This window comes from Thalassophryne amazonica, chromosome 14 (assembly GCF_902500255.1).
Source record: "Thalassophryne amazonica chromosome 14, fThaAma1.1, whole genome shotgun sequence".
NCBI classification, from domain to species: domain Eukaryota; kingdom Metazoa; phylum Chordata; class Actinopteri; order Batrachoidiformes; family Batrachoididae; genus Thalassophryne; species Thalassophryne amazonica.
The window spans coordinates 54,076,249-54,103,657 of NC_047116.1; the positions used below are offsets into that span (position 1 = coordinate 54,076,249).

General features: G+C 43.1%; 1 protein-coding gene across 2 annotated transcripts in view; it reads left to right on the forward strand.

Annotated features, from left to right (window-relative positions):
* The window catches only part of hdac4 (histone deacetylase 4), a 437,614-nt gene that overhangs the window by 408,755 nt on the left and 1,450 nt on the right, over positions 1 to 27,409 (forward strand). For both annotated transcript variants that reach the window (XM_034186647.1, XM_034186648.1), the window contains 3 exons: positions 92 to 210; positions 2,051 to 2,184; positions 27,084 to 27,168. In XM_034186647.1, the coding sequence (XP_034042538.1) occupies positions 92 to 210; positions 2,051 to 2,184; positions 27,084 to 27,168 (338 nt within the window). The remainder of the gene's footprint in view (positions 1 to 91; positions 211 to 2,050; positions 2,185 to 27,083; positions 27,169 to 27,409) is intronic.

Below are 27,409 nucleotides of genomic sequence, written 5' to 3' on the forward strand. Positions count from 1 at the left end.
CTTGCTTAAATGTCACAGCAGTTACCATATTAGACATTTTTTGGTGATTTTTTTTGTTTGTTTGTTTGTTTGTTTGTTTTGGTTACTCTAGGTCAGTGGTCATGCCTATTGCCAATGAGTTTGCCCCAGATGTGATTTTGGTATCTTCAGGCTTTGATGCAGTTGATGGCCATGCTCCACCACTGGGAGGATACAGACTCACAGCCAAATGTAAGTTCTGACTAACTGACTTCAGTCACCCGCCTCCCCCCAAAACTGCTCTATACGAGGTCTATTAGAAAAGTATCCGACCTTATTATTTTTTTCAAAAACCATATGGATTTGAATCACGTGTGATTACATCAGACATGCTTGAACCCTCGTGGGCATGCGAGAGTTTTTTCACGCCTGTCGGTTACGTCATTCGCCTGTGGGCAGTCTTTGAGTGAGGAGTCGCCCACCCTTAACGGCTGATGAGAGATTTTGGTCTGGTAGTGTCGCCGTAAGGCGATCTGCGCTTCGAGGCGGCAGCGTCTCGCCGTTTCAAGTTGAAAACTTCCACATTTCAGGCTCTGTTGACCCAGTAAGTTGTCAGAGAACAGAGAACTTTCAGAAGAAGTCGGCATGAGGAGTTTATTCGAACATTCCATTGTTAACAGACATTTTGTAATGAAAGAACGTGCGGGCAGAGTCGCATGTCGGGCCGAACCCGACCGCGGGGGGTCGCGACAGGAAAAACACCTCCGTTGGAAACCTTAACGGGCAAGTTGGAACATGCCCAAGCTGTTAAACAATTTCTCAGTTCCTCACTTGTTGAAAGCCATCAAAAGCCACCTGAATTTTACAAATGGTTTTCAACATGGAGGTGTTTTTCCTGTCGCGGCGCACACAGATTTGCCGAGTCGTCACGGAAACGACTCGGCGAATTTGCGTGCACGTCTTTCATTAAAAAATGTCCTTAAACAGTGGAATGTCCGCATAAAGTCCTCATGCCGGCCTCTTCTGAATCTTCTCTGTTCACTCACGACGTCCTGGGTGAATTAAGCCTTAAATTAGGATGTTTTCAGGCCGAAACAGGCCGACGACGGCGCCTGGAAGCACTGCACGACGTCCCGGTCCATGGGAAGTCCTTACACCGACAGAAACACCCCCTAATCTCTCATCAGCCGTTAAACTTTTCACCGAAAACCAGCTTAATTTCTCGAATAGTGTCCACTCGGATATTCCTCACAGGTCCAGAAAAAATGTTGATAAAGCAGCGCGCGCCGTCTCGAGCAGCGTGTGAAACAAAGGAATTCAGCCGAGAGGGTGGGACCACATCTCACTCAAGGCCTGCCCACAGGGAAATGACGTCACTGACATGCGTGGAAAAACTCACGCATGCGCACGAGGGTTCAAGCATGATTGGTGTAATCGCATGTCATTCAAATCCATATAGTTAAAAAAAAATAAAAGGGTCGGTTTATTGTCTAATAGACCTTGTATAGTAGTTTCTGCAAGAATCATTAAATCAATTTCTTGGATCTTTTAATCCTTCAAGCCTCTGCTTACGCAATTGTACTACGTATCTCCCACTCCAGTGCTGTGCCTCTGCATGGTGGTACTAGCATTTTAGGTCTGTATGCCAGCCAAGAGTTTACCTAAAACCATCTTTCAGATTTCAAATAAAATCAGGGGGTTATGGTTGTGAAGGGGATAGTATGGCTGGATGCCAGGAAGAGTGGGGTAGAAGTAAAATGCAGTGGAGACAAAAGTATGGCTGAATCCATGTTATTTTAAAACTCCTTCTAAACAAAGAAGAAAAATAAATGCTGCAGCCAACCTGAAATGCAAAGATGTATTTCTTCAGAATAATCTATCTTTTATTATAGTTGATTTTGTGAGTCTAATAAATCCAGTGTTCTGTGTGTTCTGTCTTGTTCTTTCTTTGATGCATTTATATCTCTTGTTACATCTGCAATTGAAAATATGTCGTTAAACTGACTGGCGTCTCTCTCTCTCTCTCTCTCTCTCTCTCTCTCTCTCTCTCTCTCTCTCTCTCTCTCTGCGCTGTCTGTTATTTTCTGTCCAGGTTTTGGCTACTTGACCAGGCAGCTGATGGGCCTGGCAGGCGGTCGGCTGGTGCTAGCACTGGAGGGGGGTCACGATCTCACAGCCATATGTGACGCCTCTGAAGCTTGTGTCTCTGCTCTGCTCGGCAATGAGGTAAGATGATAGCTATGAGATTGAGGAAAAATTCTCTCAATATATCTGTAAAACATTGTTGGAATAATTACACTTTGCCAAGCTGCAAAAGTCCTCATCTACCTTTTGGTTTCTATTTGAGGTTAGAGTCAAATTTTTCACCAGGTTTTATTAAAATCCACTTGTTAATAGAACTACCTTTCTTGCACTGTTGCAAAATTCTTAAAAATTGCTGGAGCTGTGCCACCTTATCTGGATCCACCCCAGAATGTAATAGAATCTTTTCCAGGCAAGCCTAATCTTTACAACTTGGATAAAATCATAGTAGAATTATTCAAATCGTTATTATTCAATTTCATTTTATTTATTTATTTATTTATTTACTGTAAACATGGTGCAAAGGTTGGTGTGACCTGGGTGACAAACCCTTATACTTTAAAGTGGACCCGCTTAAAAGGTGAGGTTACAAAATGTAAAAATTTTCTTTCTTTCTTTTTGTCTTCTTTTTCTGAAGAAACTGCAAGATAATTGTTGGGAAAGTGTAGTGACACGGACCCACAACAGGGGGCGTAAATGAACGGACAATGGATAAGCCAAAATATAACAATTTATGAATTGTTGCGAATTGTGCACAATGGAATACAGGCAAATGCAGTTTGAGAATGATAGTCAGTTATACGAAAAGTGACGTGTGGGCAGGCTCGAGGATAGAAGACGTCCGTCCAGAGAAGAGCCGGGTCCCACACGGCTTCCACCGCCAACGGATCTGAAGAACACCAGAGCCGTCAAGTCCCGAATCTCCAGGTGGCCACCGTCTCCAGCTGTCAGACCTGGTACTGCTGGCAGGAAGCAGAGACAGTTAATGGTGGGTGTGTGGATACACACCCAGTAAATCCTCACACACAGATACAGTTCCTCCGGGAGGGAGCACCTCCACCTCCGCAGTAGGAAACACAGTAGCAGCTCCTGTTAAACCACTTATCTGGTTGGAGTGAGAGGCGAGGACGTTGGTTCTCTCACTGACCGCCAACCCAGCTGAAAGGGCACCACAGGACAACGGCTGCAAACAGATCAGACGTAAGTCACAAGTGGTAGATGATATCTCAGCAGCGAGGTGGAGTTGCTGCCTGGCTTTTATGGTGATGTGGTGATGATGAGTGACAGCTGGTGCTGTTGTTGAGTGACAGCTGTCACCCCCGGTTGCTCCGACGCCCTCTCGTGCCTGAAGCCCGCACTTCAGGCAGGGCGCCCTCTGGTGGTGGGCCAGCAGTACCTCCTCTTCAGCGGCCCACACAACAGGACACCCCCCCAACGGGCGCCTCCTGGCGCCCGACCAGGCTTGTCAGGGTGTCGGGTGTAGAAGTCGGCCAGGAAGACCGGGTCCAGGATGAAGCTCCTCTTCACCCAGGAGCGTTCCTCAGGTCCATACCCCTCCCAGTCCACCAAGTACTGGAACCCCAGCCCTTCCGACGGACAACCAGGAGCCGGCGTACTGTCCATGCCGGCTCTCCGTCGATGATCCGGGCAGGAGGCGGCACCGGTCTGGGGGTGCAGAGTGGTGAAGTGTGGTAGGGCTTGATCCGTGACACATGAAAGACAGGATGGATCTGCAGTGAAGCTGGTAGCTTCAGCTTCACTGCGGCCGGACTGAAGACTTTGAGGATGGGGAACGGTCCAATAAATCTGTCTTAAGTTTGTGGGATTCCACTTGCAGTGGGATGTCTTTGGTGGATAGCCAAACCTGCTGCCTGGGCTGGTATACAGGGGCCGGGGAACGTCGGCGGTCTGCATGGGCCAGTGGCCCTCATCCGGGCTTTCAGCAGGGCAGAGCGGGCAGTACACCACACCCGACGGCACCTCCTGAGGTGGGCCTGGACCGAGGGCACCCCGACCTCTCCTTCCACGAGCGGAAACAATGGGGGCTGGTACCCCAAACATACCTCAAATGGGGAGAGGCCGGTAGCAGATGAAATTTGGCTATTGTGAGCGTACTCGATCCAGGCCAGATGGTTGCTCCAGGCCGTCGGGTGCACGGAGGTCACGCAGCGGAGAGCCTGCTCCAAATCCTGGTTGGTCCGCTCTGCTTGTCCGTTCGTCTGGGGACGGTACCCGGTCGAGAGGCTTACGGTGGCCCCCAGTTCCCTACAGAAACTCCTCCAGACTTGCGAGGAGAACTGGGGACCACGGTCGGTGACAACGTCAGATGGAATCCCATGCAGACGTACGACATGGTGGACCAGGAGGTCTGCTGTCTCCTGGGCCGTCGGGAGCTTCGGGAGGGCCACGAAGTGGGCCGCCTTGGAGAACCGGTCCACTATCGTGAAGATGGTGGTCATGCCCTGGGACGGCGGGAGGCCCGTGACGAAGTCCAGGCCGATGTGGGACCAGGGGCGGTGAGGCACAGGTAACGGCTGGAGGAGTCCCTGTGCCCGTTGGTGGTCGGCTTTTCCCCTGGCGCAGGTGGTGCAGGCCTGGACATACTCCCGGACGTCGGCTTCCATAGACGCCCACCAGAAGCGCTGTCGGACCACTGCCACAGTTCTTCGCACCCCTGGGTGACAGGAGAGCTTGGAACCGTGACAGAAGTCCAAGACCGCAGCTCTGGCCTCTGGCGGGACGTATAACCCGGACGGTCTTCTCCAGGTCCCAGGTGAGGGTGGCCACGACAGTGGACTCTGGGATGATGGTTTCCGTGGGATCTGACAGCTCGGTTTTGACCTCCTCTTCGTGAACCTGGAACAAGGCGTCAGATCTTTGGTTCTTGGTCCCGGGGCGGTAGGTGATTTGGAAGTCAAAACGCCTGAAGAACAATGATCAGCGGGCTTGCCTGGGGTTCAGACGCTTGGCGGTCCGGATGTACTCCAGGTTCCGATGGTCCGTGAAAACTGTGAATGGAACCGCAGCTCCCTCCAACAGGTGTCTCCACTCCTCAAGAGCCTCTTTCACCGCAAGGAGTTCTCGATTGCCCACGTCATAGTTTCACTCAGCCGGGGTCAACCTGCGGGAAAAATAGGCACGGGGTGGAGGACCTTATCGGACTCCCTGCTCTGGGACAGCACAGCTCCTATCCCTGAGTCAGAGGCATCCACTTCAACTATAAACTGGCGGTTAGGATCTGGCTGCACCAGGACTGGCGCAGTCGAGAACCGGCGTTTCAACTCCCTGAACGCGGCTTCGCACCGATCCGACCAGGTGAAGGGGACTTTGGAGGAGGTCAGGGCTGTCAAGGGATGAACCACCTGACTGTAATCCTTAATGAACCTCCTGTAGAAATTTGCAAAACCGAGGAACTGTTGCAGTTTCCTACGGCTTGTTGGTTGGGGCCAGTCTCTCACCGCCGCAACCTTGGCCGGATCAGGGGCGACGGAGTTGGAGGAGATTATGAACCCCAGGAAGGACAAAGAAGTGTGGTGGAACTCGCACTTCTCGCCCTTTGGGGGGAACTTTGACCTCCTCATTAGCTGTCACACCGGGTGGAACCGAGGATCCTAAACATTCCCAGTGGCAGGTTTCGCTCCACTGCGTCACACCCCCAGACAGCCAATCTATCCGGGTATTGTGCTTTACCATCCATGGAAATCCCAAATCACTCGGGAGGTAGAAGGTGTTACATAAAACACAATCTCCTCCCTGTGATTCCCAGACACAACCAATGTTACAGGCTGTGTCTGGTGTGTGATTAATGGGAGAAGGGTGCCATCTAGTGCCCCTACCTTCAATGGTGAAGGTAGGGCCACTAGAGGGAGCCCAACTTCCTTTGCCCATCTGCTATCCAGCAGATTCCCTTCCGACCCCGTGTTCACCAGTGCTGGGGCGTGAAGGGTTAGATTCCCAGTCAGGATCATGACTGGGATGCGTGCGGATTTATGGGGTTTCCCCGCGTGAGTGTTATGACCCACCCTTAGCCCAGTCTCTAAGGGTGGGCGTTGTAGTTTAACCGCTTGGGGCAATTCCTCTGTATGTGCTCACTCGAGCCACAGAAAAAACACTCCCCGCGGGCTAGCCTCCGTTGTCTGTCATCTGATTTGACTTTGGCCCTGCTCGTGTCCATATCTTCGTCAGCAGGGGGAGCTGTTGCCACATGGAGCTCTCTGGCTGTGGAGCGTGGGGACGGCGGCACCCTTTCGGACCCGGAATGAAGAGGGACGGCTCGTGCCTAGCCACGCCCTTCGCCCCGCTCCCGACGATGTTCTTCTAGTCGGTTGTCTAACCGCATAACCAGGTCGATAAGCCCGTCAAAATCCCGCGGTTCGTCCTTAGCCAGCAGATGCTCCTTCAGGACCGGAGACAGTCCGTTTACGAAGGTGGCGCGGAGTGCAACAGTATTCCAGCCGGACCTCGCTGCCACGATGCGGCAGTCGACTGCATACTCGGCTGCACTCCGACGCCCCTGTCTCATTGACAGCAGCACGTTCGAAGCAGTCTCGCCTCTATTGGGGTGATCAAACACTTGCTTGAACTCCCGCACAAACCCAGCATATGTTGTTAGGATAAGCCAAAATATAACAATTTAATGTTGCGAATTGTGCACAATGGAATACAGACAAATGCAATTTGAGAATGATAGTCAATTATACGAAAAGTGACGTGTGGGCAGGCTCGAGGATAGAAGACGTCCGTCCAGAGAAGAGCCGGGTCCCACACGGCTTCCACCGCCAACGGATCTGAAGAACACCAGAGCCGCCAAGTCCCGAATCTCCAGGTGGCCACCGTCTCCAGCTGTCAGACCTGGTACTGCTGGCAGGAAGCAGAGACAGTTAATGGTGGGTGTGTGGATACACACCCAGTAAATCCTCACACACAGAAACAGTTCCTCCGGGAGGGAGCACCTCCACCTCCGCAGTAGGAAACACAATAGTAGCTCCTGTTAAACCACTTATCTGGTTGGAGTGAGAGGCGAGGACATCGGTTCTCTCACTGACCGCCAACCCAGCTGAAAGGGCACCACAGGACAACGGCTGCAAACAGATCAGACATAAGTCACAGTTTAGATACTGCAGAGAATATTACCTAAGTGGTAGATGATATCTCGCCAGCGAGGTGGAGTTGCTGCCCGGCTTTTATGGTGATGTGGTGATGATGAGTGACAGCTGGTGCTGTTGATGAGTGACAGCTGTCACTCCCGGTTGCTCCAACGCCCTCTCGTGCCTGAAGCCCGCACTTCAGGCAGGGCGCCCTCTGGTGGTGGGCCAGCAGTACCTCCTCTTCAGCGGCCCACACAACAATAATGTTACTAAAGCCTTTCTCCACAAAGCTTGGCCTTATTATGGAATGGTTTTAATTATATTTGGAGTGGTTCTGGATAAAGCAACAGGGCCAGAACATAAAAAAGTATGACAACCTTTTAAAAATACATTTATAAATAAATAAAAATAAAAATAATAATAAAAAAACAAACAAACAGATGGGTAAAATATTGGTCCCAGAAGGATGGCATTGCATTGCCGGGCAATTCTGGAAAAAGAAAATTTAAAATAATTTATCAACATTACAACATAGATGTGAGAGGATGGCAGGGTAGAAGCTCACCTTTAAAACATTGTGAAAAGTGCCACCATTTGTCCCAGATCCACCTTATATCACTAAAGGATTATTAACCGAGTGAGAAATCTGTACGCGGAAATATCAGGCCGAGGTATAAGTTTGTGCGCAAAACACAGAGGTCTGATATTCCGTACAGATTGAGCAAACAAGGTTAATAATTTGTTTATTATATGGTTGTTATGTATATAAACACACAAACTTACAGTATCACCCAAATATGCTGCTGACGTTGTTGAGCTCGTTCGTGTTCTTCACCTCCATGAAGAACTTTGCTAACAGACGGTCCGGTCGTTAGCTGGTAAGCTTTCAATCTGTGTGTTTTTTCCGATGCTGTTGAGATATTTATGGAGTATGTTTATGTCCAACTTGGGTTTTCTAATTGTGTTTTTAGATTCCTGATTTGTAACAAAAATAAGCGTTGCAGACCGATTGTCATGTAACTGGTCCAGATATCGGAAAATATCTGACCCGTAATCAGTCAATCAGAGCGAGTGTAGTGTCGCAGGCATGTAATAAAAGGGTTTATCTTCCAGATCAGACCATCGTTTGCACCATGTTGATCTTAAATGGATTGTTAATGATTTCAGCAATTGTGGAGGGCATCTGATGTAAAACTTGTGCCAGTTACCAATGCAAATCTGGTTGTATCCGCTGTAGTGACTCGAAATGAATGGAAGCAGCCACAAGGACAACAATGATTTGAGTAATTCTACAAAACAACTTAACAGCCAGATGCATCAGAAGCATGTGACAAAACATCCTTGGTACAAGTAAATGTTTTTGTACAGCGCATTACTTATGGAAGAATAACTGAATTTAAACAATGACTGAGTTTCACTTGTATGTTTCCAGGTGACCGTTTTAATGTTTTAAAACTCAGAATTAATATCAATATCAACATATCATGAATTCCTTTAGCAATTCCACAATTTTTCATCAAATGTGTCTTTGTTAACTTAAAAACATGATTTTAAAAATGGGTTCTACTTATTGCACTAATCAGCTTAAAGAGTTTATAAAAATTAAGCATTAGATATTTCTTGTTTTTTTTCAGTACCACAAAACCCAACCGTTTGATTTTCATGAACCATGAACTCAACCACCCGTGGTTTTCATGTCCTAAGCAGCTGTAAGATGTGGTGTTTTGTGATTGGTGGCTGTTTCAGCTTTGACATTCCTCCCTCAGTAGTAATTTTAAGTTGGCAAAAAGCGTTTTCGCTTCTTGTTCTCTTGTTCCGCCCCACCACAGACACACACAAACACGTCAGAAGGGGAGGCTTTCCAGGCAGAAGGTTGACTGTGTAGGTTGTTCTGTGGCATTGAACAAACACCATCTCTCCGTGATTCATCGCATGTAGCAGAATGGCAGCTCTTCTCCCAGCTAATGGAGGGGCTGGAGTGCTTTCTTGGAAGGGTTTCTCGCTCTCATTTTCTCCTTCAAGATTATTATTCCAAGATGGTATATAGAGACTTTTGAACTTTATGCAGAGAGAGAATATAAATGTGATGTTCCATGTCGTGTGTACATGTACACCTGCACATCTTCTGCGTATCTTATGCACAAGGTCTAATGAGATACAGCTGAGCCTGATTATCAGTAACACCTGGGATCAGACTGCTTCGCAGATCTGCCTGCGTGTCCACTGTTGATCTTTTAGTTTCTATTCCACAATCAGGTTTATCGCTGTGATCTACTCTGGACTTAACAACACAGCCAGAGAGGAAGATAATAATTGCTGTTACAGTTGTGGGCAGAGATTTACATACAGTACACACTCATTGTGGGCATGAATGTCATGGCAACATTGGGGTTTCAGTGATTTTATTTAAACTGTTCATGTTTCTGGGAAACAATTATTATGCTGGGGGTGGGGACAAATTTGTTGCACATTTTAATTTATTTTGGATTTTCTGAAGTCAGCACAGGGTCAAATATATTGCAATGCTAAAATACCCTCTGCTGTATGAGCCTAACAAACAGAATGTGACCTTTTGACCTCTTAAAGTAGGTCAAGGTTAGCCATCTTTGAACTTGTCCAAAGATTGTGTCCCAAGAATGTTCCCAGTGAATTTGGAGACCCTGGCAGTAGTAGGACTGGACTTTATGCTGAGCACAGACAGACGGACGCAAGGCTTTCATAATACTAGATGGCCATATTTTGGCCACGGGTAAAAATGACTGTCCCTTAGCAAATTTCATCTTGACCATATGCTTGTGACAGCCGTCAACAAGTGTCTGGCAGAATTGTGGATAGATATTTGTCAGTTCTTCTTGGGAAATTTTAATTAAACACATTTCCATTAAGCACATAGGTGAGTTTTAAGCAATGCCCAGACATTTTTAATAGGTTTGAGGTCAGAACTTGGGGAAACCATTTCAAAAAATTAATGGTATGCTGCTTTGATATGTGTGTGTGGTCATTGTCCTGTTGGGATAACCAGTTGAATCCTAGTTTCATTCACCTCTCTGATGATTTGATGTTTTGTTGAAAAATTCTGAGGCAACCTTCTTTCTCTAGTACTCGATCCACTTTATGCAGTGCTCTGCTTCCAGTGACAAGAAAACAGCCACAGAACATGATGCTACTACCACCATGCTTAACAGTTGGTCAGTGTTTTTGGGGTTTTGGTCACCATCACTCCTCCATACATAGTTCTGGCCGTTGTGGCCAAACAACTCACTGTTTGTCACATCTGATCTGGTTTTCTTGTTTTTCCATGTGGGCAACAAAATACTTTAGTCAAGCTTGAAAGTGTCGGTATTGAAGCAGAAGCTTCTTTGTTGGATGGCAGCTTCTCAGTCCATGTCGATGTAAACATCACTTGAATGTAGACAGTAGCACTGGTGTTCCAATAGTTTCCAGTTTTTGGTGAGGATATACCTTGGTGGTTCCTGGGATGTTCTTGAACATTCAAAACAGTTTCCTCTCACTTGGGCTGACATTTTTTGTTCTTCTTCTAGACCTTGACAAAGCGGCTACACCTTCCATTGAAAATTCAGTGTATTTATATAAGTCGCCCCAAAGCACTTCACAAGAGTAAGGTCTAACCCAAGAGTGGGCAAGGAGGGCCAAGACAGTGCAGGCTTTCCTTGAAACCAATCACCTCAGAAGGTGGCTTTGCTGATTAGCTTCACCCCTGAACATAAACACCTGGACATGAATGAAATCACCTGCTGAGGTGATTGGTGGCAAGAAAAACTGGCAGTGTCTTGACCTTTCATGGGACATGATTGCTCACCTCTGGTTTAACCTTACCAACTCCCCTGAGCAAGTACGTATGTGCCAGTGGTAAGGAGAAAGTCCGTCAGGTGTTTTTGAGGAAGAAACCTCAAGCAGACCAGACTCAGAGTAGTGACCAGCTGCTTAGGCCATAATAACAGTAATAACATTGAAATAAAGTGCAACAAAGAATTTTCAAGCATGCATCGCAAAAGCAGAAAAGCATTTGAACATAGTCTTTCAGCAGTTGTCCAAAAAAACTCAACGCAGGTGGTGAAGATCTCTCTCTTGCAAGTTCAGTCAAGCTGCATCCTCAGGCAGGTTGTATCATCTGACCGCGGACCGCTAGAAGGGTGCTCCACTCCATTGCAACCATCTGTGAAAGAGTCCGCCGACCGCACCTCAGAGAAAGAGAGAACAGGATCACTCAGCTCTCTCCGATCAGTGGCGAGTAATTCGTCAGTAAATCCTTTCCAGGCCATGCCACCTATGGGGCCAGTACATAACTCTGGTTTCTATGGAGTGAAGAGGGTGAGAATGTATGACCATGTTACTCAACAGCCGAGACTGATACCCATTTACAGCTGAGTGGACTGGGATAATGCAGATAAAGTGTCTTGTCCAAGGACACAGACAGATAGCCTGAAACAAACCCACCTGAAACTGAACCTTAATCTATATATTGAGAACTCCTATCCCACAGAGCCACCTGCTTTACCAACAGTCATTTTGGTAATCAGTTTGAGCGGCTAGTCTTGGAATCTGGAGTTGATCAGAAGTGGAGAGGCATTGCTAACTTATTTAAATCTACAGTCCTCTTTCCTGCACTGAGCTCCTTGGACGTTTCCACTGTACTTGTACTCGACCTTAATAAACTAAAGGACATTTTGGAACTTTGATCACCACTCAGCTAATAATCTAAGTGGATGTGTGTATACTTGTGAATCTGTACATGTGATTGTGATACTGTGTTGTTATCAGAAAACTCAAAATAGATATCCTCCACATGTTTTTTTTTCCTGTTAAAGATGTGTAGTTCAATCATTCTGCCCCAGAAAAAGAACAGTTCAAAGAAACATTGGAGTGTCAGTATTGCTATGAATCCATGAAGAATGTATCTAAACCTATGACCAAAGCCATGTATACAAAGGCTCACCTAAACCTTACTGAGGTATTGCAACTTTATGAAGCTGTGTTTAGGAGGTGCTTTGCTGTTTGAATGTGTGATCAAACTTTTTGATCAGGTGTGAATACACCTACCACAAAGCTAATGTCACACAGTTACCACAACAATGATGAACAACTGAAGAGAGAAGTTTTATGCTTCAACAGTATACCTCTAGTTATTTCTGAGAGTCTTGAAGGACTTTTCAGACATTTATTTCCTACCCAAATCTGGACATATAACACATGAAAGTAGAAATTTAAGCTTTTACTGGTGATGAAAAAAAATTGGAGGTCATGCTGAGTCCTACAAAACTCTCTTTTGTTACAGCACCCACACAAAGAAAAAAAGCTCTTCAACAACAAGAAGACAAAAAGTAAAGAGTACACTTGTGTGTTGCCCTTGGGGATCCACGGGCTCTAGATCGATTAGTGTTTACAAAATAGGTAGCTGACAGTTTTCAAGAGTGGGACTAAATTATGCAAAGTTTCTTTAATAATTTGGAATGGTATGTAAGTCCAGAATGTTTTTAGAACCTTAGACCTGAACAGTTTTTAGAGGAAGAACTCAACCCTTTTATTTCCTGTTAATTATGTAATTTTTTAACGTTAATTTGGTGTCTTAAAGTATTTATAAATTGTTTAGGTTCTTGTTATCATGTGCACACTATTATTATTATATTATATTATTATTACTTCTATTTGTGTCATTTGATTTTTAAATGGACCACTGTGGAAATGTGTTTTCATTTTCTTGTGTCATCCATGTGTTTTTAATGTATTTACAATTATATTATGTGCTTACGTTGAATTTACTAAATAAAAATGCATACACGTACACAGATGCCACTTCGCTTTTAATATAAAGATTTACCGCCCCCCTGTTGGAATGGCGTCTGAGTCCAGAATGTAAATATCTACGGCCATTGTTCAGTGTTGTTAGCTAATGTCTATAGTTTCTCCAAAAATATTAATCCTGCCAATGTTCTGTTTTGGCAGCATTCATCCTTGACCCAAAATACAAATGTCACATTTTCCAGATTGTCTGTGATCAAAGTTATACACACACACGCACGCACACAAACATGTACACAGATGCCACTTTGCTTTTAATATATTATGGAGAGCTGTGTGGAAGAATGAAAACTGAGCCAGAGCTTTTTGTCTTTTATGTATTCTGTCCCAAGCTTTTGTTTTTACACACCTACAGAGACAGTGGCAGAAGACATAAAACGCACTGTACGTCCCACTCATGGTGACAGCAGCATGACACTTAACTAAACTAAACTGACTAAACAAATTGAAATACAAAACACAATAATCAATAAAACTAACAACACTGTTAAGTGAACATGAGCCACAATAACATTTAAAAGCCCAAACTCCCGTGGTGCATTACAGCACAATGCCCAGTGTTCGCTGTTGTTAGCTAATATCCCTAATTTCTGCAAAAATATTTGGTAAATATTAGTCATACACACGCGGAGTGTATGGCTTCACAGAGGCCACTTGGCTATTGTAATATAGATGTCCAGACTGACACTCTCTGCTTGAGCTTAATTTATTTTCAGAAAGTGACTGCACTCATGCAGGCCGAGCCACAAGCACAATCACAAGTGCTGGTTGTCACTGGAATTGCTGTCTGCTAAAGTCATTAGGATCTATCCAGTGAGGAATTGATTTAGAACAGAAACACTGATGCATACAGACTGACACTTCTCATTATGTATAGCACAAACTGCACAGTTTGGCCCTAGTTGTTTCTCTATACAGTATGTAAGCCTAATACTGTATATGAGTGCATTCATATAATTAGATCATGAAATCCAGGCAGTGATTAAAAAGTCTTTAAACAAACTTTGAAACAAGATTTAGGTTAGGTCATTGCTTTGACATGACCTAACAAATGTTTTTGTAGCAAATATCATTTTTCATGTTACACTAAAACCAAGAACGCTTGTCTGCCTGGGTGGTTGCCATCCAGTTCATGCTCCCAGACTTGACCAAAACTGAAGATCTCTCTGGCAGAATTATGGTGTTTGCTCACATATTCAGAATGATGGAGCCAAAAAAACAGAACTGAATGCATTATTAATTCTACAAAGGTTTTCCACACCCATTTAATTTGCCAAATATATCAAATAAACTCAGTTTTGCACAAGCTAGAACAGACTAATAATAATAACAGTTTATATTTACCTGTATTATACCTGCATTTTTATTAAAGTGACTACCAAGATGCAAGGTTACCCCAGCAGGACAGATGAACCCCCCCCCCAAAAAAAAATTTCCCAGACGTTTGTAATATAGGTTTCTCCTTGTCAGTGCAGCACTGCTGCAAAAGTAATGAATGGGATCAGAGGGGTTGTGTCTTTGGTTTCAGCTGCCTGCAGAGCACCAGCCCCACCAGGAGTTTGGAAGAGGTCACTGGATGGGTGCCACAGGGAGCTGAAAATTTGAAAATAGGCAGGAGGCAGCAAACGCCAATTGCTGCACCCTGTAGGACACCCCTTTCACCCGTCAACCTGGGGGCCCTGTCACTGTTACACAGCTGAAAGTGGTTACCCACACACCTCTTCCAGCAGGGTTAGCCACAGGCCTAGGATCAGATCATCAAGGGAAATGAAGTAAGCGTTTGAAGTCGGGATGGAGGAAACTGTTGTCATGAAACAGCTCAACAGAGTGCCATCGTAGTTAAGATTGTAGTGTAGTTATCAGCCATTTATAAAATATGGGTAAATGTTTATGCACTGTCCATATAATAGAATACCAACCCAAGTTGAAAACTGTAAGTTTATAAAAGTATAAAGAAAAAATATATTAAGCTGGAGCATTATAGAGCTCAACTATCTGATTTGTGTTTTGACTCGATAAAGCGGCCAATAACACATTTATGTCTAGCTCGTAGAGTTCTCGGCTCTTTTTTAGAAACTGTCAGCAGTTTAAACAAAGGCAAGTCCATTTGTATCTTTAAGAGTTGATGACAAAATACCAATGTCAATATCAGTAACAATATCGCTGAATATATAAACTCAGATATGTAGAAGATATTTAGGTAATTATTAAAAGACTGTATTGTAAGAGATGCTGTTTGTCATCAGATCAGAATGGCTGGAAGTACCAAGTGTTTTACTGTAACCTCAGTCAACACAGCTGATGTGACCAAGTTCAGCATCTGCTTCAGATGGCAAAGGGAATCAGATGAAGACACGTTAACCCTTAGAGCCCTAAGGGTATTTTCTTGATTTTTACCGTACATCATGAAAGCCTCTTTAAAAGTGGATTCTGTAAGTATAATGCCAATGTGTTGAATATCAAAATGTTAAGAACATTCTCAGCTTTCTGAATGTAAGACACATCCTGATCTAGAACACAATGTAAAGATATGATTTATTAGAAGAAATATAAAAAATTAACCACGAAGCAGAAGAGTGTCATCAGGGTTCTTCGGGTTAAGAGACGTTATTGAATTCAGGGCTTAAGGTGGCACTATAGCCTCATCATCCATGTGGAGTTTATTGAAATTCATGCACTGTCTGGGAGATTAATGTTGGGATGGTTTTTCTCTCAGCTGTATTGACATATTTGTGTGTGATACTGTATGCGTGTTAAATCATTGATGAGTATGAATGGAAGGAATGAAGAGGTTGAGTTTTGGGACAACAGCTGGACTAGCTGGCCATCTGTGCTTTTGTTTAGAAAGTATCAAACTGCCCGTGAGTTTGTATTGTCTCAGTGTGTTCAAAAGCCAGACATTACGACATTGAATTTAACATCTCTGCTCTAACTATAGCATGCAACTTCAACTATCAAACTGAAACTCCAAAAACTAACTTTTGTTTACTTCAGATGAGTCATGTTTATCTTGTGGAACTTCCAAAATTAATTTATACTTTTGGCTTAGAGTTATGGCACCTACATCTGTGATATCACCTGCATGGTAAAAGAGATGGTAGAGTTACAACAATCTCAGATGCCTAGTCTTATTATACCCCCTACAAACAAAAATTTAGGTATGTATAAGTCACCATGTCTGTTTGTCCACAAATCATTAGCCCAGTTCCTCCTACACCACTTCATCAATTTTAGTGAAACGTCACGCAATAGTAGCACACCATATGAAGATGTGCATGAATGAAAATAATTGCAGAGTAACATCTTCAAGAGGAAATAATTGGACATCTTTGTTTTTTAAATGAATCATATTTGCACACTTGGTCGTTCAAAGGACCTTCATCAGGGTAACGATGGTCTGGCACCTTGGCATTTTTAGGTTGTGAGTGCGGTGATTTGTTTTTAGTTTTTAGTATAAATAAATCATATTTGTCAATTAGATGTACAGAGAGTAACCAGTTAATTTAGGTACTTCATCACATTATCAGATCAGTATGAGAAAGTCTGGGTATTATTTTATGAGCTTCCTTACAGCCCTCTAGTTTTGTTAAAAGACTGGAATCCCGTTACTTGAAAGCAACTCTGGGCTAAGATGATTTAATCTAATTGTAAGTCTTTTGACTGAGATCATCTGAGGTTTAAGATGCTTTTGGGAAATGGGACCCGGAGATTTACTATGTTAGTGTACAAAGGCAGATTTTGGCATCCACTAAACTGGAGTCAAAACAGTCTAAAGGTGTTTCTTATATCCTCTTCACCTTCTGTGTAAAGTGTTCATCCAGTGTTTTACTGCCTACTCCAGTGTGAGAAATATATCTCTGCTTTTATTGGCAGGTTAGACCAGCTTTGCTTTAATGAGCATTAGGTTCCCTTTGAAAACAGCTCAAATTATCTGGGAAAAATAAGGGAGGGAAAATTGCTCTATGGACTTTACGGGCTCCTTTCTTTACCCCCACCATTGTAAAGCGGAATTGTGTCTTTCTACTTAAATAGCTCATGAATGATGCATTGGCGACAACGCTAATCATCTCTGAACTCTTGACTAATTGATGATTGCTTGCAAACAGATGTCTGCTTAGTTCGAACCACGGTTGTTAGCAATTATTTGATAAACAACAAGCTAATATGCTAATTGTTAGCAGCTGTGAATGAGGTTATTCTGTATGTTTACATTCCAGCTACAGTAAGACGCTCGACTTCACCTGTACCCCCCTTGGGCCCGATTATTATAAGGCAAACCTACCACTCTTTTTAGAAAGGTCGCCTGCTTTGCATAATACACATCATTATCTTGTTCAGTTAGCATAACATAATCAGCCGGTTTTAGTGGCCGCCATCAGATGCACATGAGCACAACAGTAAACAATGGATGCCTTGTGTGCTTTTCTTTTGCTGAACAAGTGGAATTCCTCATCTTTCCACTGTTTTACTTTTATCCTCCCTCTGGAGTTTTTTTTTTAACAGGGCACATTCCTCTCTCCCGGTTCATGGCTTTCCATGGTGTCTTAGTTTTGTTGGCAAGGATCTGTTGCATTGAAATACTGTGTCCCAGAGAACCCTGGACTTTTGGAGTCAGACATTGTGGTTGCAGAAATTTATGAAGGAACACCTTTCATTAAAATAAGATGTGATATATATATATATATATATATATATATATATATATATATATATATATATATCCTCACTATGGAAATATAGACTGGAATGGACGTGCGCTCCTCTATCTATTAGCGTCACTCAGGACAGGAAGGCGCCATTACTAAGGGTGGAAATGTGCAGCTCATCAATAATATACTGACGGCTTTTTTTGCACTAGCGTCACTATTTCTTAATGGATTTTAATAAATGTAGGCTTGTTTCAAAGACCTTTGAAAGCTCTTTCCAATGCACCTATGCATGTGTGGGTGAAAAAAAAAACTTTTATGTAAAATGCAGAAATTTGGGGAAATTATGACAAACTGTGCTGCTTTTCTCACTTTATTGCCGCTATTTGTTAACAGATTTTAATAAAAGTACGCCCTTTAATTGCTCTTTCTAATGAACCCATACATGTCTAGGTAGAAAAAAATGTTTTATGTAAAGTGTGGAAATTTGTGGAAAATATTCCATTCTGTTCATTTACTGTGATTTTTTTTTCCTGTCATCATAATTCTCGATGGATTTTTAAATGATGCTTGTAAGTTGTATTCATGCTAATTAAAAGGTCTAACGAACCCATACATGTCTGGTGGGCCGCTGAAGAGGAGGTACTGCTGGCCCACCACCACAAGATGGCGCCCAGCTTGAAGTGCGGGCTTCAAGCACAAGAGGGCGTCGGAGCGACCGGGAGTGACAGCTGTCACTCCCGGTCCAGCTGTCACTCATCCGTACCAGCTGTCACTCATCCACTACTCATCACCACCACCATAAAGGCCGGACTGCAACTCCACCTCCCCGCCGAGAAATCAGCTACCATTCAGGTAATTTTCTCTGCTGACTTAAAACATTGAGTAATAATCTGAACTTCTTTGCAGCCGTTTTCCTGTGGCATTTCCTTATCTGTGGGATTGGCGTAAAGTGTGATCAGCGACGGCTTCGCTTCACACTCCAACCAGATAAGTGGTTAGACAGGAGCTGCACGAGTGTGTGATTGGAGGTGGCGGTGCTCCCTCCTAACTGAATACAGACTGTGGGATTACTGAGTGTGCGAACTCACACTCATCAGGACTGTCTCTGTTCTCTGCCAGCAGTACCGGGTCTGACTGCTGAAGACAGCGGCCACCTGGGGCGCAGGGCTTGGCGGCTCCGGTGTTCTTCAGCTCCGTTGGTGGTGGAAGCTGTGTGGGATCCGGCTCTTCTCTCGCCAGGCGTCTTCTGTCGTCAAGCCTGCCCACACGTCACCTGGTGTATAATTTATTTATAATTATTTATTGAATTTGTCTTATTGTGATTTGAACGTATCTAGTCAGAAGGAACTTTTGTCCCGTGTCTACTGTATTTGTTGTAAGCGTGACATTAATTTTCTGCGATACATTTTTGATCCTAAATATTCCTCCAGTGTCAGGTCAAATCTGAAAAGATCTAGTCATGTGTCTGATGGTCTGACAGGCAGCGTTCAAATTTTATTGTCCAGCTGTGACCCTTAAGACAAATGAATTCTAAATATGTTATTGATTCCATTTTAATTTTTGTCACTTATATTTACTGCTTGTTATATGAATATTTATTATCTTCTTCTGGAGGCAAATAAATTTATTATAAATTTATTATTATTATATGTGTGTGCATGTGTGTGTGTTTTCCATACCTGCCAGGTGGGGGCCCTCAGTGCACCCTGACAAGAGCCATTAAATTTTATAAGCAGGAGGCCCAGCTGTCAATCAACCTGAAAGCCTGCCCCCATCATGTGTTGAAGTGAACTCTGAGTCCCTGAGAACTGCTGACCCGTCTTCAGTGGGGCACTGAGACAGCGTGGTTCTTTCTGTGTGCTGGTGTGGGTTTGTTGGGGTGGATAAGGGATATGTTGAGTAGTTAGTGTCTCTGGCCTGATGGCTGGTGAAAGAAATTTGACAGTTTGATGATTTGATTCCTGAAACTGCTGGTAAAATGTTGGATGTCAGTGGCGAATACTTACGTAGATTTCTGTCTGTTGTGTTGCTCATTCTCTTTGCTTGTATAGCCAATAGAATCTTGAAAAGGTGAAGGTGCTCTTTGAGTGGTGAGCGTGAGTCTTCAGGGCAAAGACACGTGCCATACAATTCATTGCTCATTTTTCTTGGGTACCGTGTTGTTTTGTAACTTGATCCACAGATGTTGGGAGCCCTGGAGACTGGGTGGGGTCTGACCGAAGCGTTTTGTACTTTTCCAGTCAATGCCTTGTTCCAGTGTCTTTGTTCATGCTGCTTCTTATTGAAGGTACTTTCAAATGGAACCTAATGCTCATTAAATCAAAGTTCGACTAACCTGCCAAGAGAGGCAGATATGTGTTTCTCACACTGGAGTATGTTACAAAATGGATGAAATTAAATTTTTTTTTCCTCAAAATTCTACACACAACACTCCATAATGACAGTGTGAAAAAAGTTTGGGTTTTTTTAGGTTTTTGCAAAATTATTAAAAATAAAAACCTAAGAAATCACATGTACGTAAGTATTAACAGCCTTTGCCGTGAAGTTCAAAATTGAGCTCAGGTGCATCCTGTTGACACTGATCATCAGTTGATTGGACATGATATGGAAAGACACACACCTGTCTGTCAGAGCACAAAGCAAGCATGAAGTCAAAGGAATTGTCTGTAGACCCCCGAGACAGGAATGTCTCGAGCACAATTACAGAAACATTTCTGCTGCTTTGAAGGTCCCAATAAGCACGTGGCCTCCATCATCCTTAAATGGAAGAAATTCAGATCCACCAGGACTCTCCCTAGACTTGTCATTCATCTAAACTGAGCGATCAGTGGAGAAGGACCTCAGTCAGGGAGGTGATCAAGAACCCAATGGTCACTCTGTCAGAGCTCCACCATTCCTCTGAGGAGAGAGCAGAACCATTCAGAAGGACAACCACCTCTGCAGCAAACCACCAATCAGGCCTCTATGGTAGAGAGGTCAGACAGAAGCCACCCATTAGTAAAAGGCACCTGGAGTTTGCCAAAGACACCTGAAGGACTCTCAGACCATGAGAAACAGAATTTTCTGGTCTGATGAGACAAAGATTGAACTCTTTGGTGTGAATGCCAGGTATCATGTTTGGAGGAAACCAGTCCCATCTCTACAGTGAAGCATGGTGGTGGCAGCATCATACTGTGGGGATGTTTTTTCAGCAGCAGGAACTGGGAGACTACTCAGGATTGAGTGAGAGATGAATGCAGCAATGTACAGCAACATCCTGCATGAAAACCTGCTCCAGAGCACTCTTGAGCTCAGACTGGGGCGACGGTTCATTTTGCAAAAGGACAGTGACCCTAAGCACACAGCCAAGATATCAAAGGATTGACTTCAGGACAACTCTGTGAATGTTTTTGAGTGGCCCAGCCAGAGCCCAGACCTGAATCTGCTTGAACATCTCTGGAGAGATCTGAAAATGGCTGTGCAATGACGCTCCCCATCCAACCTGATGGAGCTTGAGAGGTGCTGCAAAGAGGAATGGGCAAAATTGCCCAAAGATAGATGCACCAAGCTTGTGGCATCATATTCAAAAAAAGTTGAGGTTGTAATTGCTGCCAAAGGTGCATCAACAACGTATTGATCAGAGGGCGTGAATACTTAATAAATTTGCAAAAAGTTCAAAAAACTTTTTTCATGTTGTCATTATGGGCTGTTGTGAGTAGAATTTTGAAGGACAAAATTAATTTACTCCATTTTGGAATAAGACTAACATAACAAATGTGAATACTTTCTGGGTACACCTCTAGACTAACACAGAACAAATTCAGTGGCCTCATTCCCAAAAACATATTAAACCGGGGGGAGGTGATGGTTTAGACCTTATCTATGCGTCATAATGTGCATTTCACAGGTTGTGATTTTGCAGTGTCTGTTCATGTTTTAGCCTTGTGGCTGAAGCTGTTGAGGAAGACAGAGTTGATGGGTTTGATCGTAGTCAACGTAATACTGCAGTACAGACATCCACACAAAGATGGAAATCCAAAAAAATTAATGTGTTTATATTTTAGTCAATTCAATTTTTGTTTTTGTTTTGTTTTCTAACCCAAAAACTTAGGAGCCTGGGTTTGTCCAAATCTGCTCCAGGAGAGCACGTGTCCTGCATGTTTTCAAGTCTACCTGCCCTACTCACACCTGATTATTTCACTGTGGTGTTGGCCACCTCTGGATTGGGTGACCATACCTCACTGAGTTAATTAGCTGTGGGTGCACCAAGCAGAGTTAGAAAACATATGGGACAGGTGTCCTCCAGAGGGGCGGACCACCAGTTGAGGTCAACATATTCAGGTATTCATTGTGAGTTGGTTTGAAAACATCTTTTGAAACCCTGGGTGTGTGTGTGTGTGTGTGTGTGTGTGTGTGTGTGTGTGTGTGTGTGTGTGTGTGTGTGTGTGTGTGTGTGTGTGTGAGAGAGAGAGAGAGAGAGGTCAAAATTGAGAGGAACGACTCACCTTAAAGAGGTAAAGAGCTGCCAAAACTGTCAAATTCACAGCCAAGACTTGATCCAGAAAACTTTTCTCCAAATCCTCACACCTTGTCCCCATTACAACAGTCGTCCCACTGTGAACTATTCAGCGAAGCAGTTTGCGCATTTCTTTTCTCGCAGACCTGAGTGCAATGTGCGACCACACGCCTCCATAAAATAACAAACAAACAAGCTCAAAACTCAGACTGGTCTCCATTTGTAAGAAGTGAGGCTGGGAACTGGTTTTAGTTGGCGTGCTGCTTCTTTTCCACCTAACAAAGTCCGAGCCGCCTATGTGAGCGCAGCCAGTGTGCGGCAGTTTGTGGTTACTCCTTTATCCCAGGTTTCCTTCACCTCCCAAAAACTATGTCCCAAAGTTCTTCAACTTATTCCAACTAACACACGGAGACAAAATAAATAAATAAATAACACAAACGTCGGTGGGGTTTTTATTTCCACCAAAAACAGCAGCACTTTCAGAGGCGACCCAAGCCATTAAATTTGGTGATGCTGATTGGCCAAATATTTATTATTTTTCCTTAGCAACCATACACAATTGGTCATTTCACTGCACTTCAAGGGGCTCTTCGAGTGAGCGCCCAGGAAGAGAAATTATACGTTCTGTCGGTGGAAATGCACTGTTGAACGAGAGTCAGTTGGTGGAAATGTTTTAATAATTCAGATTACATGTAGACACATACTGTTAAGTAAAACTGACATTGATAATACTTTTTAAAAATATATATATTTTAGAATCCCCTCCGCATCTGGGAGGGCAGCGCCAAAGTGCCCCCTGTGGGCCAGCCACCACTGGTTTTAGCCAATAAAAATATAAATCTCATAGATTGAATATTATCTGTAGTAGACATCTTTTCATTAATAATTGCTTTTTTCTATTTCAACAACAGCTTTGTACATTTATACAAGTAATTGTAACCTCTTAGACCTTTAATAATTTGAACTATGACCTGCCAAAATACAGGTAATTATGGCGAAACGCTCTTCAATTCTCTAACCTATGTTCCCATTAGATTCCATTTATCATCTGAAGCCACTGTTGAAGTTGCCCATGTCAGCCAAATGACATTAAATGAATTTGGCAGTAAATAAAATCTTTCTTCCTCTTTTTCCAGCTGCTGTTTCTTTCATATGTCTCATACTGAAAAGGCAACAGATGAGTTCATTCTCCTCTGAAGAGAGACCCTTGGTTTTTTCTCTATACATATATACTGCTTTAGGCATAAAGTAAGGTAGTAAAGAAAACATTTCCACCTCTCTGTGACTACTTATTTGAAATATCATCAGAGTCTGTCCCGCCCTTACCTGTTGTCGTTAATGTGTCGTAATCTTCACTTTGTCAGGGGCACTGATAAAATCCTGATTAGATTTAAAACAGCTCTGCAAAAACTTCATTTCATTTAATTTATTTTGGCTAATAGACCTTATATAATGGTATGGAGCACAGACCAATCAGAACCTCAGAAGATGAGCGACAAATGTGACACATGAAAGCAAGATGGAATAAGGGAGATAATTAAATGACCGCAGTTTCAACAAAACTAAAACATGCTCATGCTCTGGGCACCTAGTCCACTAATTGTTTTTATGTTTTCCAATTTAACAAAACTTACTTGTGCCCAGAAGACCCTTTGACATAAAATGCAGGCAGATACTTTTTCTTTCTATGTTGTTATCTCCAAATTAGGACACTGAGGTAAAACATTTTTTCACAGCGTTTACGGACATTATGTTTTTCTTCTGCTGTCTTTTTGTATCTTCCAGTTGTCTTTATTCATTACAGACCAAGTCTAATTTAAATTTTAAATCACGTGTCTTGTCTCTTAAAAATCATTGTTTAATCCATCACAAAGGATTGAAAGTCAACATTTTTTTTTTTTTTTACATTTAAGACACCCTTTGGACAAAGCAGTCATTTGACCTTTGTTCCAACTATTCCTTCATCCAGTTACCACTGTCACATTCTTAAGAAAACCAGAGATAAGCAAACTCTCATTCATTTAAAATCTGTTTAATGTAGAGTATCATATTATATATTTTCCTATTCCTGTTGCCTAGCAACAGAAATAGGAAAATATGTAAAGAATTTGGCTTTTTCTTTATGAAATGATAGCTGTACTCCAGAGCGGTATGTGTGCTGGTTGACAAATGAAGGGATAAGCAGAGGTTTAGCTATTTTAACCTATTCTAGATTAGGGCTACGTAAAATTTATTTAACATGTCCTTGTGTGCATGTACATGTTTTTCACACGTAGTAAACGTGTTTTCAGTTTTGTGACTTTTGATGGAAACATTTAATGCATGTCATATCTGGAAAAAATATGCTGGTCTCATGTGCCACCACATCCACCACACTATGGAACTGCCTTGGGTCCTGGCTGGCAACCACCCAGACAGACAACCAGTTCATCCCTGTAGCATTCTGTCTGCCGCAGGAGCATCCTCTTTGCTTTTTCAGCCAATGGGGACCTCAAACCTGATGCACCTGTGTGTAGTTGCATTAGGCCATCCAAGTGTGGATGCACAAGCATGCGGGAAGCACCAATACCCTAAAAACCTGGACCCTTGTTGTCCCGTGATGGTAGAACATTTAGCACAGCCAATCCCAAACGTCAGAACTCCTATATAAAATATGCTGGCCTGTCCAATGTTTACCCAGCCTCTCACCCAGTGACCACTGGAATAGGCTCCAGCTCGCCATGATCCCTTAATTGGTATGCGTTGGTATAGAAATGAATGAACAAATTGAAAATCAAAGCTGTTTTTATCTTGAATGACCTCTCATGACTCACTTGGAGTATCTAGGGAGTCACAGGTGAGGCCATGTTTCTTTGTTTCTGGACCGTTAAAGATTAAAAGAGTATCCACGTTTTTCTGATTTCAGCTTCTTAAATGTAAATATTTTCTGATTTGAAGGCATTTTTCAGTTTTCCAAGATTTTATGAAATGAAACCCAACAACGAATTGATTTGTCAAGAAAGTGAGTAAAAATAATAAAAATAATCATTAGTTGCAGCTGTACTATTAAACAGTTGTATTTTTTCAACTAAGATTAAAAAAAAATTTAAATACTTTGTGGTTAGTGCACTTTTATTTTCTTTTAGCTAAGCTTACTTTATAAATACTGTGTATACAAATGTTCACGAAAATGTACTCCTAAAATATTTGTCCAAATGCATATATGTACGTTGTGTGTGTATGTGTGTGTGTGTATATACCTCTGTCCATTCCATTGTGTGTGATTTAGCCGTTCGTGCCACAGCAGGATTAAAGTATCGCACTCTCACACTGCCTCCTCACTCAGCCCCTGTGGACTCCTCCCACACTCTGTTTGTTTTAATTAAATGAAAACTTCCAGCATTGGCCAAGCAAGGCCGACTGACGATGACTTTTTTCCTCCCCTCTTTGGCTTTCCTTGTCTTGCTCCCAAATTGAAAACCAAACCTTATTTTTTTATTTTTCCCTTCTTGTCCCTTTTCCCCCCTCAGTCAGTTCTTTATTCCGTTGGGGTTATGATTGAGCCGAGAAGGGACATATTTCTTCAGTGGTGGAATGTAGAGCTGAATGGGCCCATTCGACAAAATGAGATGAGAACGTGTCGTATGTGCAGTCAGCCAGAGGGGAAATTGAATCATTCCGGGTTGGGAAGGCACGTCGGGGAACAGCAGTGTTTCTTTTGAATTGTGGTTTGTGGCTGCATGCGCTCCCTGAGGTAGAAGTGTGTGTGTGTGTGTATGTATGTGTGTGTGGGCACGCATGTGTGTGCATATCCATTGATGTGTGTGTGATCAGGCCGTTTCCACGTGTGTGCATCTGTGTACACTAGCATGTGGAACATAGTACAAAGATCACATTGTGGTTTGTGTCAGAAAGTAGCGCGTGAGTGGGAGGAGGTGTGCATCTGCAGATCTATTTTCTATTGTGTCAGCAGCTTAAGTTTGTTCCACACCTCTTGGAATGATTCAACAGCCAGGCAGCCGTCCATATTTAACAGTGATCCTTGAATCCAGCAGAGATGGGCTTTAGAGTGGGCTGGGCCGTGTTTCTGGATATCGGTCACTCACACTGATATGAATGTAGTACCTGCTGATACGTACTGCATCAGAAAATGCTCTGGGACATTTACAATTGGGTGGTTAGAAGTTCAGGTGGTGGTGGTTAGAAGTTCTTATCCGTTCGGTTTTCAGTAGGTTTGGGGCGACAAATGAAAATCATTAGTCTGCAACTCAGTGACTAATCCAATGACTAGTGACTAAAAAACTATAGAATTACAAGCTGAAAATGTGGCATTAACACACTGAGAATGGGAAAAAGTTAGTAGTACTACTTAATGCAAGATTTTTATTTATTTACTTTCACTTTTGATGTTCTGTGTGCTTCTTACCCTGTGTGCTGCTATACAATGCTGCTGGAACCTCCATTTCACTGAGGGAGTCTTCCCAAGGGATCAATAATGTTCTATCTAAGCTAATATAATATTTATTTGAAAACTTTTAAGTGAAAGGGGTGCTGGCAGCTGGTGGAGGTCAGCCAGTTCTTGCTTAATCTCTGTCCTTGGTCAGTCTCTGCAAGGGTACCCTGGCTATGATTTGATAGCTGTGCAGGAATAGAAGTTACTCCACTGTATCTAGGTCCATATTCGGTCCTTGTCCTTGGCAGCAGTGTTGGTAGTCTGAGCTGGGTTTTTGTTAATGATTTACCTTTAAGTCATGGTAAAATCATGCAATTTGAATGATCCAACTAGTCATTTAAAAGAATATTTGTCAGCTAGTTGGGTAGTCTACTCGTCGTATTCAGCTATGATAAGTTGTCATCCCAGCGCTAGTTTCCAGGCACATTGTAGCGTGACTTTCAACAACATGACAAAGTTGATGCATGAACAAAATGCTTCTTCTGTAAAAACAAACATGTTGTAGCGTTTTGTACAAAAAAATTGTTCAGCAGTTGCTTTCATGTTCATTTTTCCTTCAGTTGGACCCTCTTCCTGATGAGGTGCTGCAGCAAAGGCCCAACGCCAATGCTGTCCGCTCTATGGAAAAAGTTCTGGAAATTCACAGTGAGATTACATATACACAAAACCTTTCAATATTTTGTTTCACTCATTTTCCATTTGTACATTCAGTGCATGCATGGACATTGAAAATATTAGCATTAGCAACACTAACAGTGTATTGACTAAGGGTGGGTGATAGGGCCTAAAATTAGTATCACTGTACTTTTCACTTTTTGGATGTGATGACAAAATTTCTTGAATCACAGATTGTTATAAATCTATGGGTTTCTTTAATTAATGATCA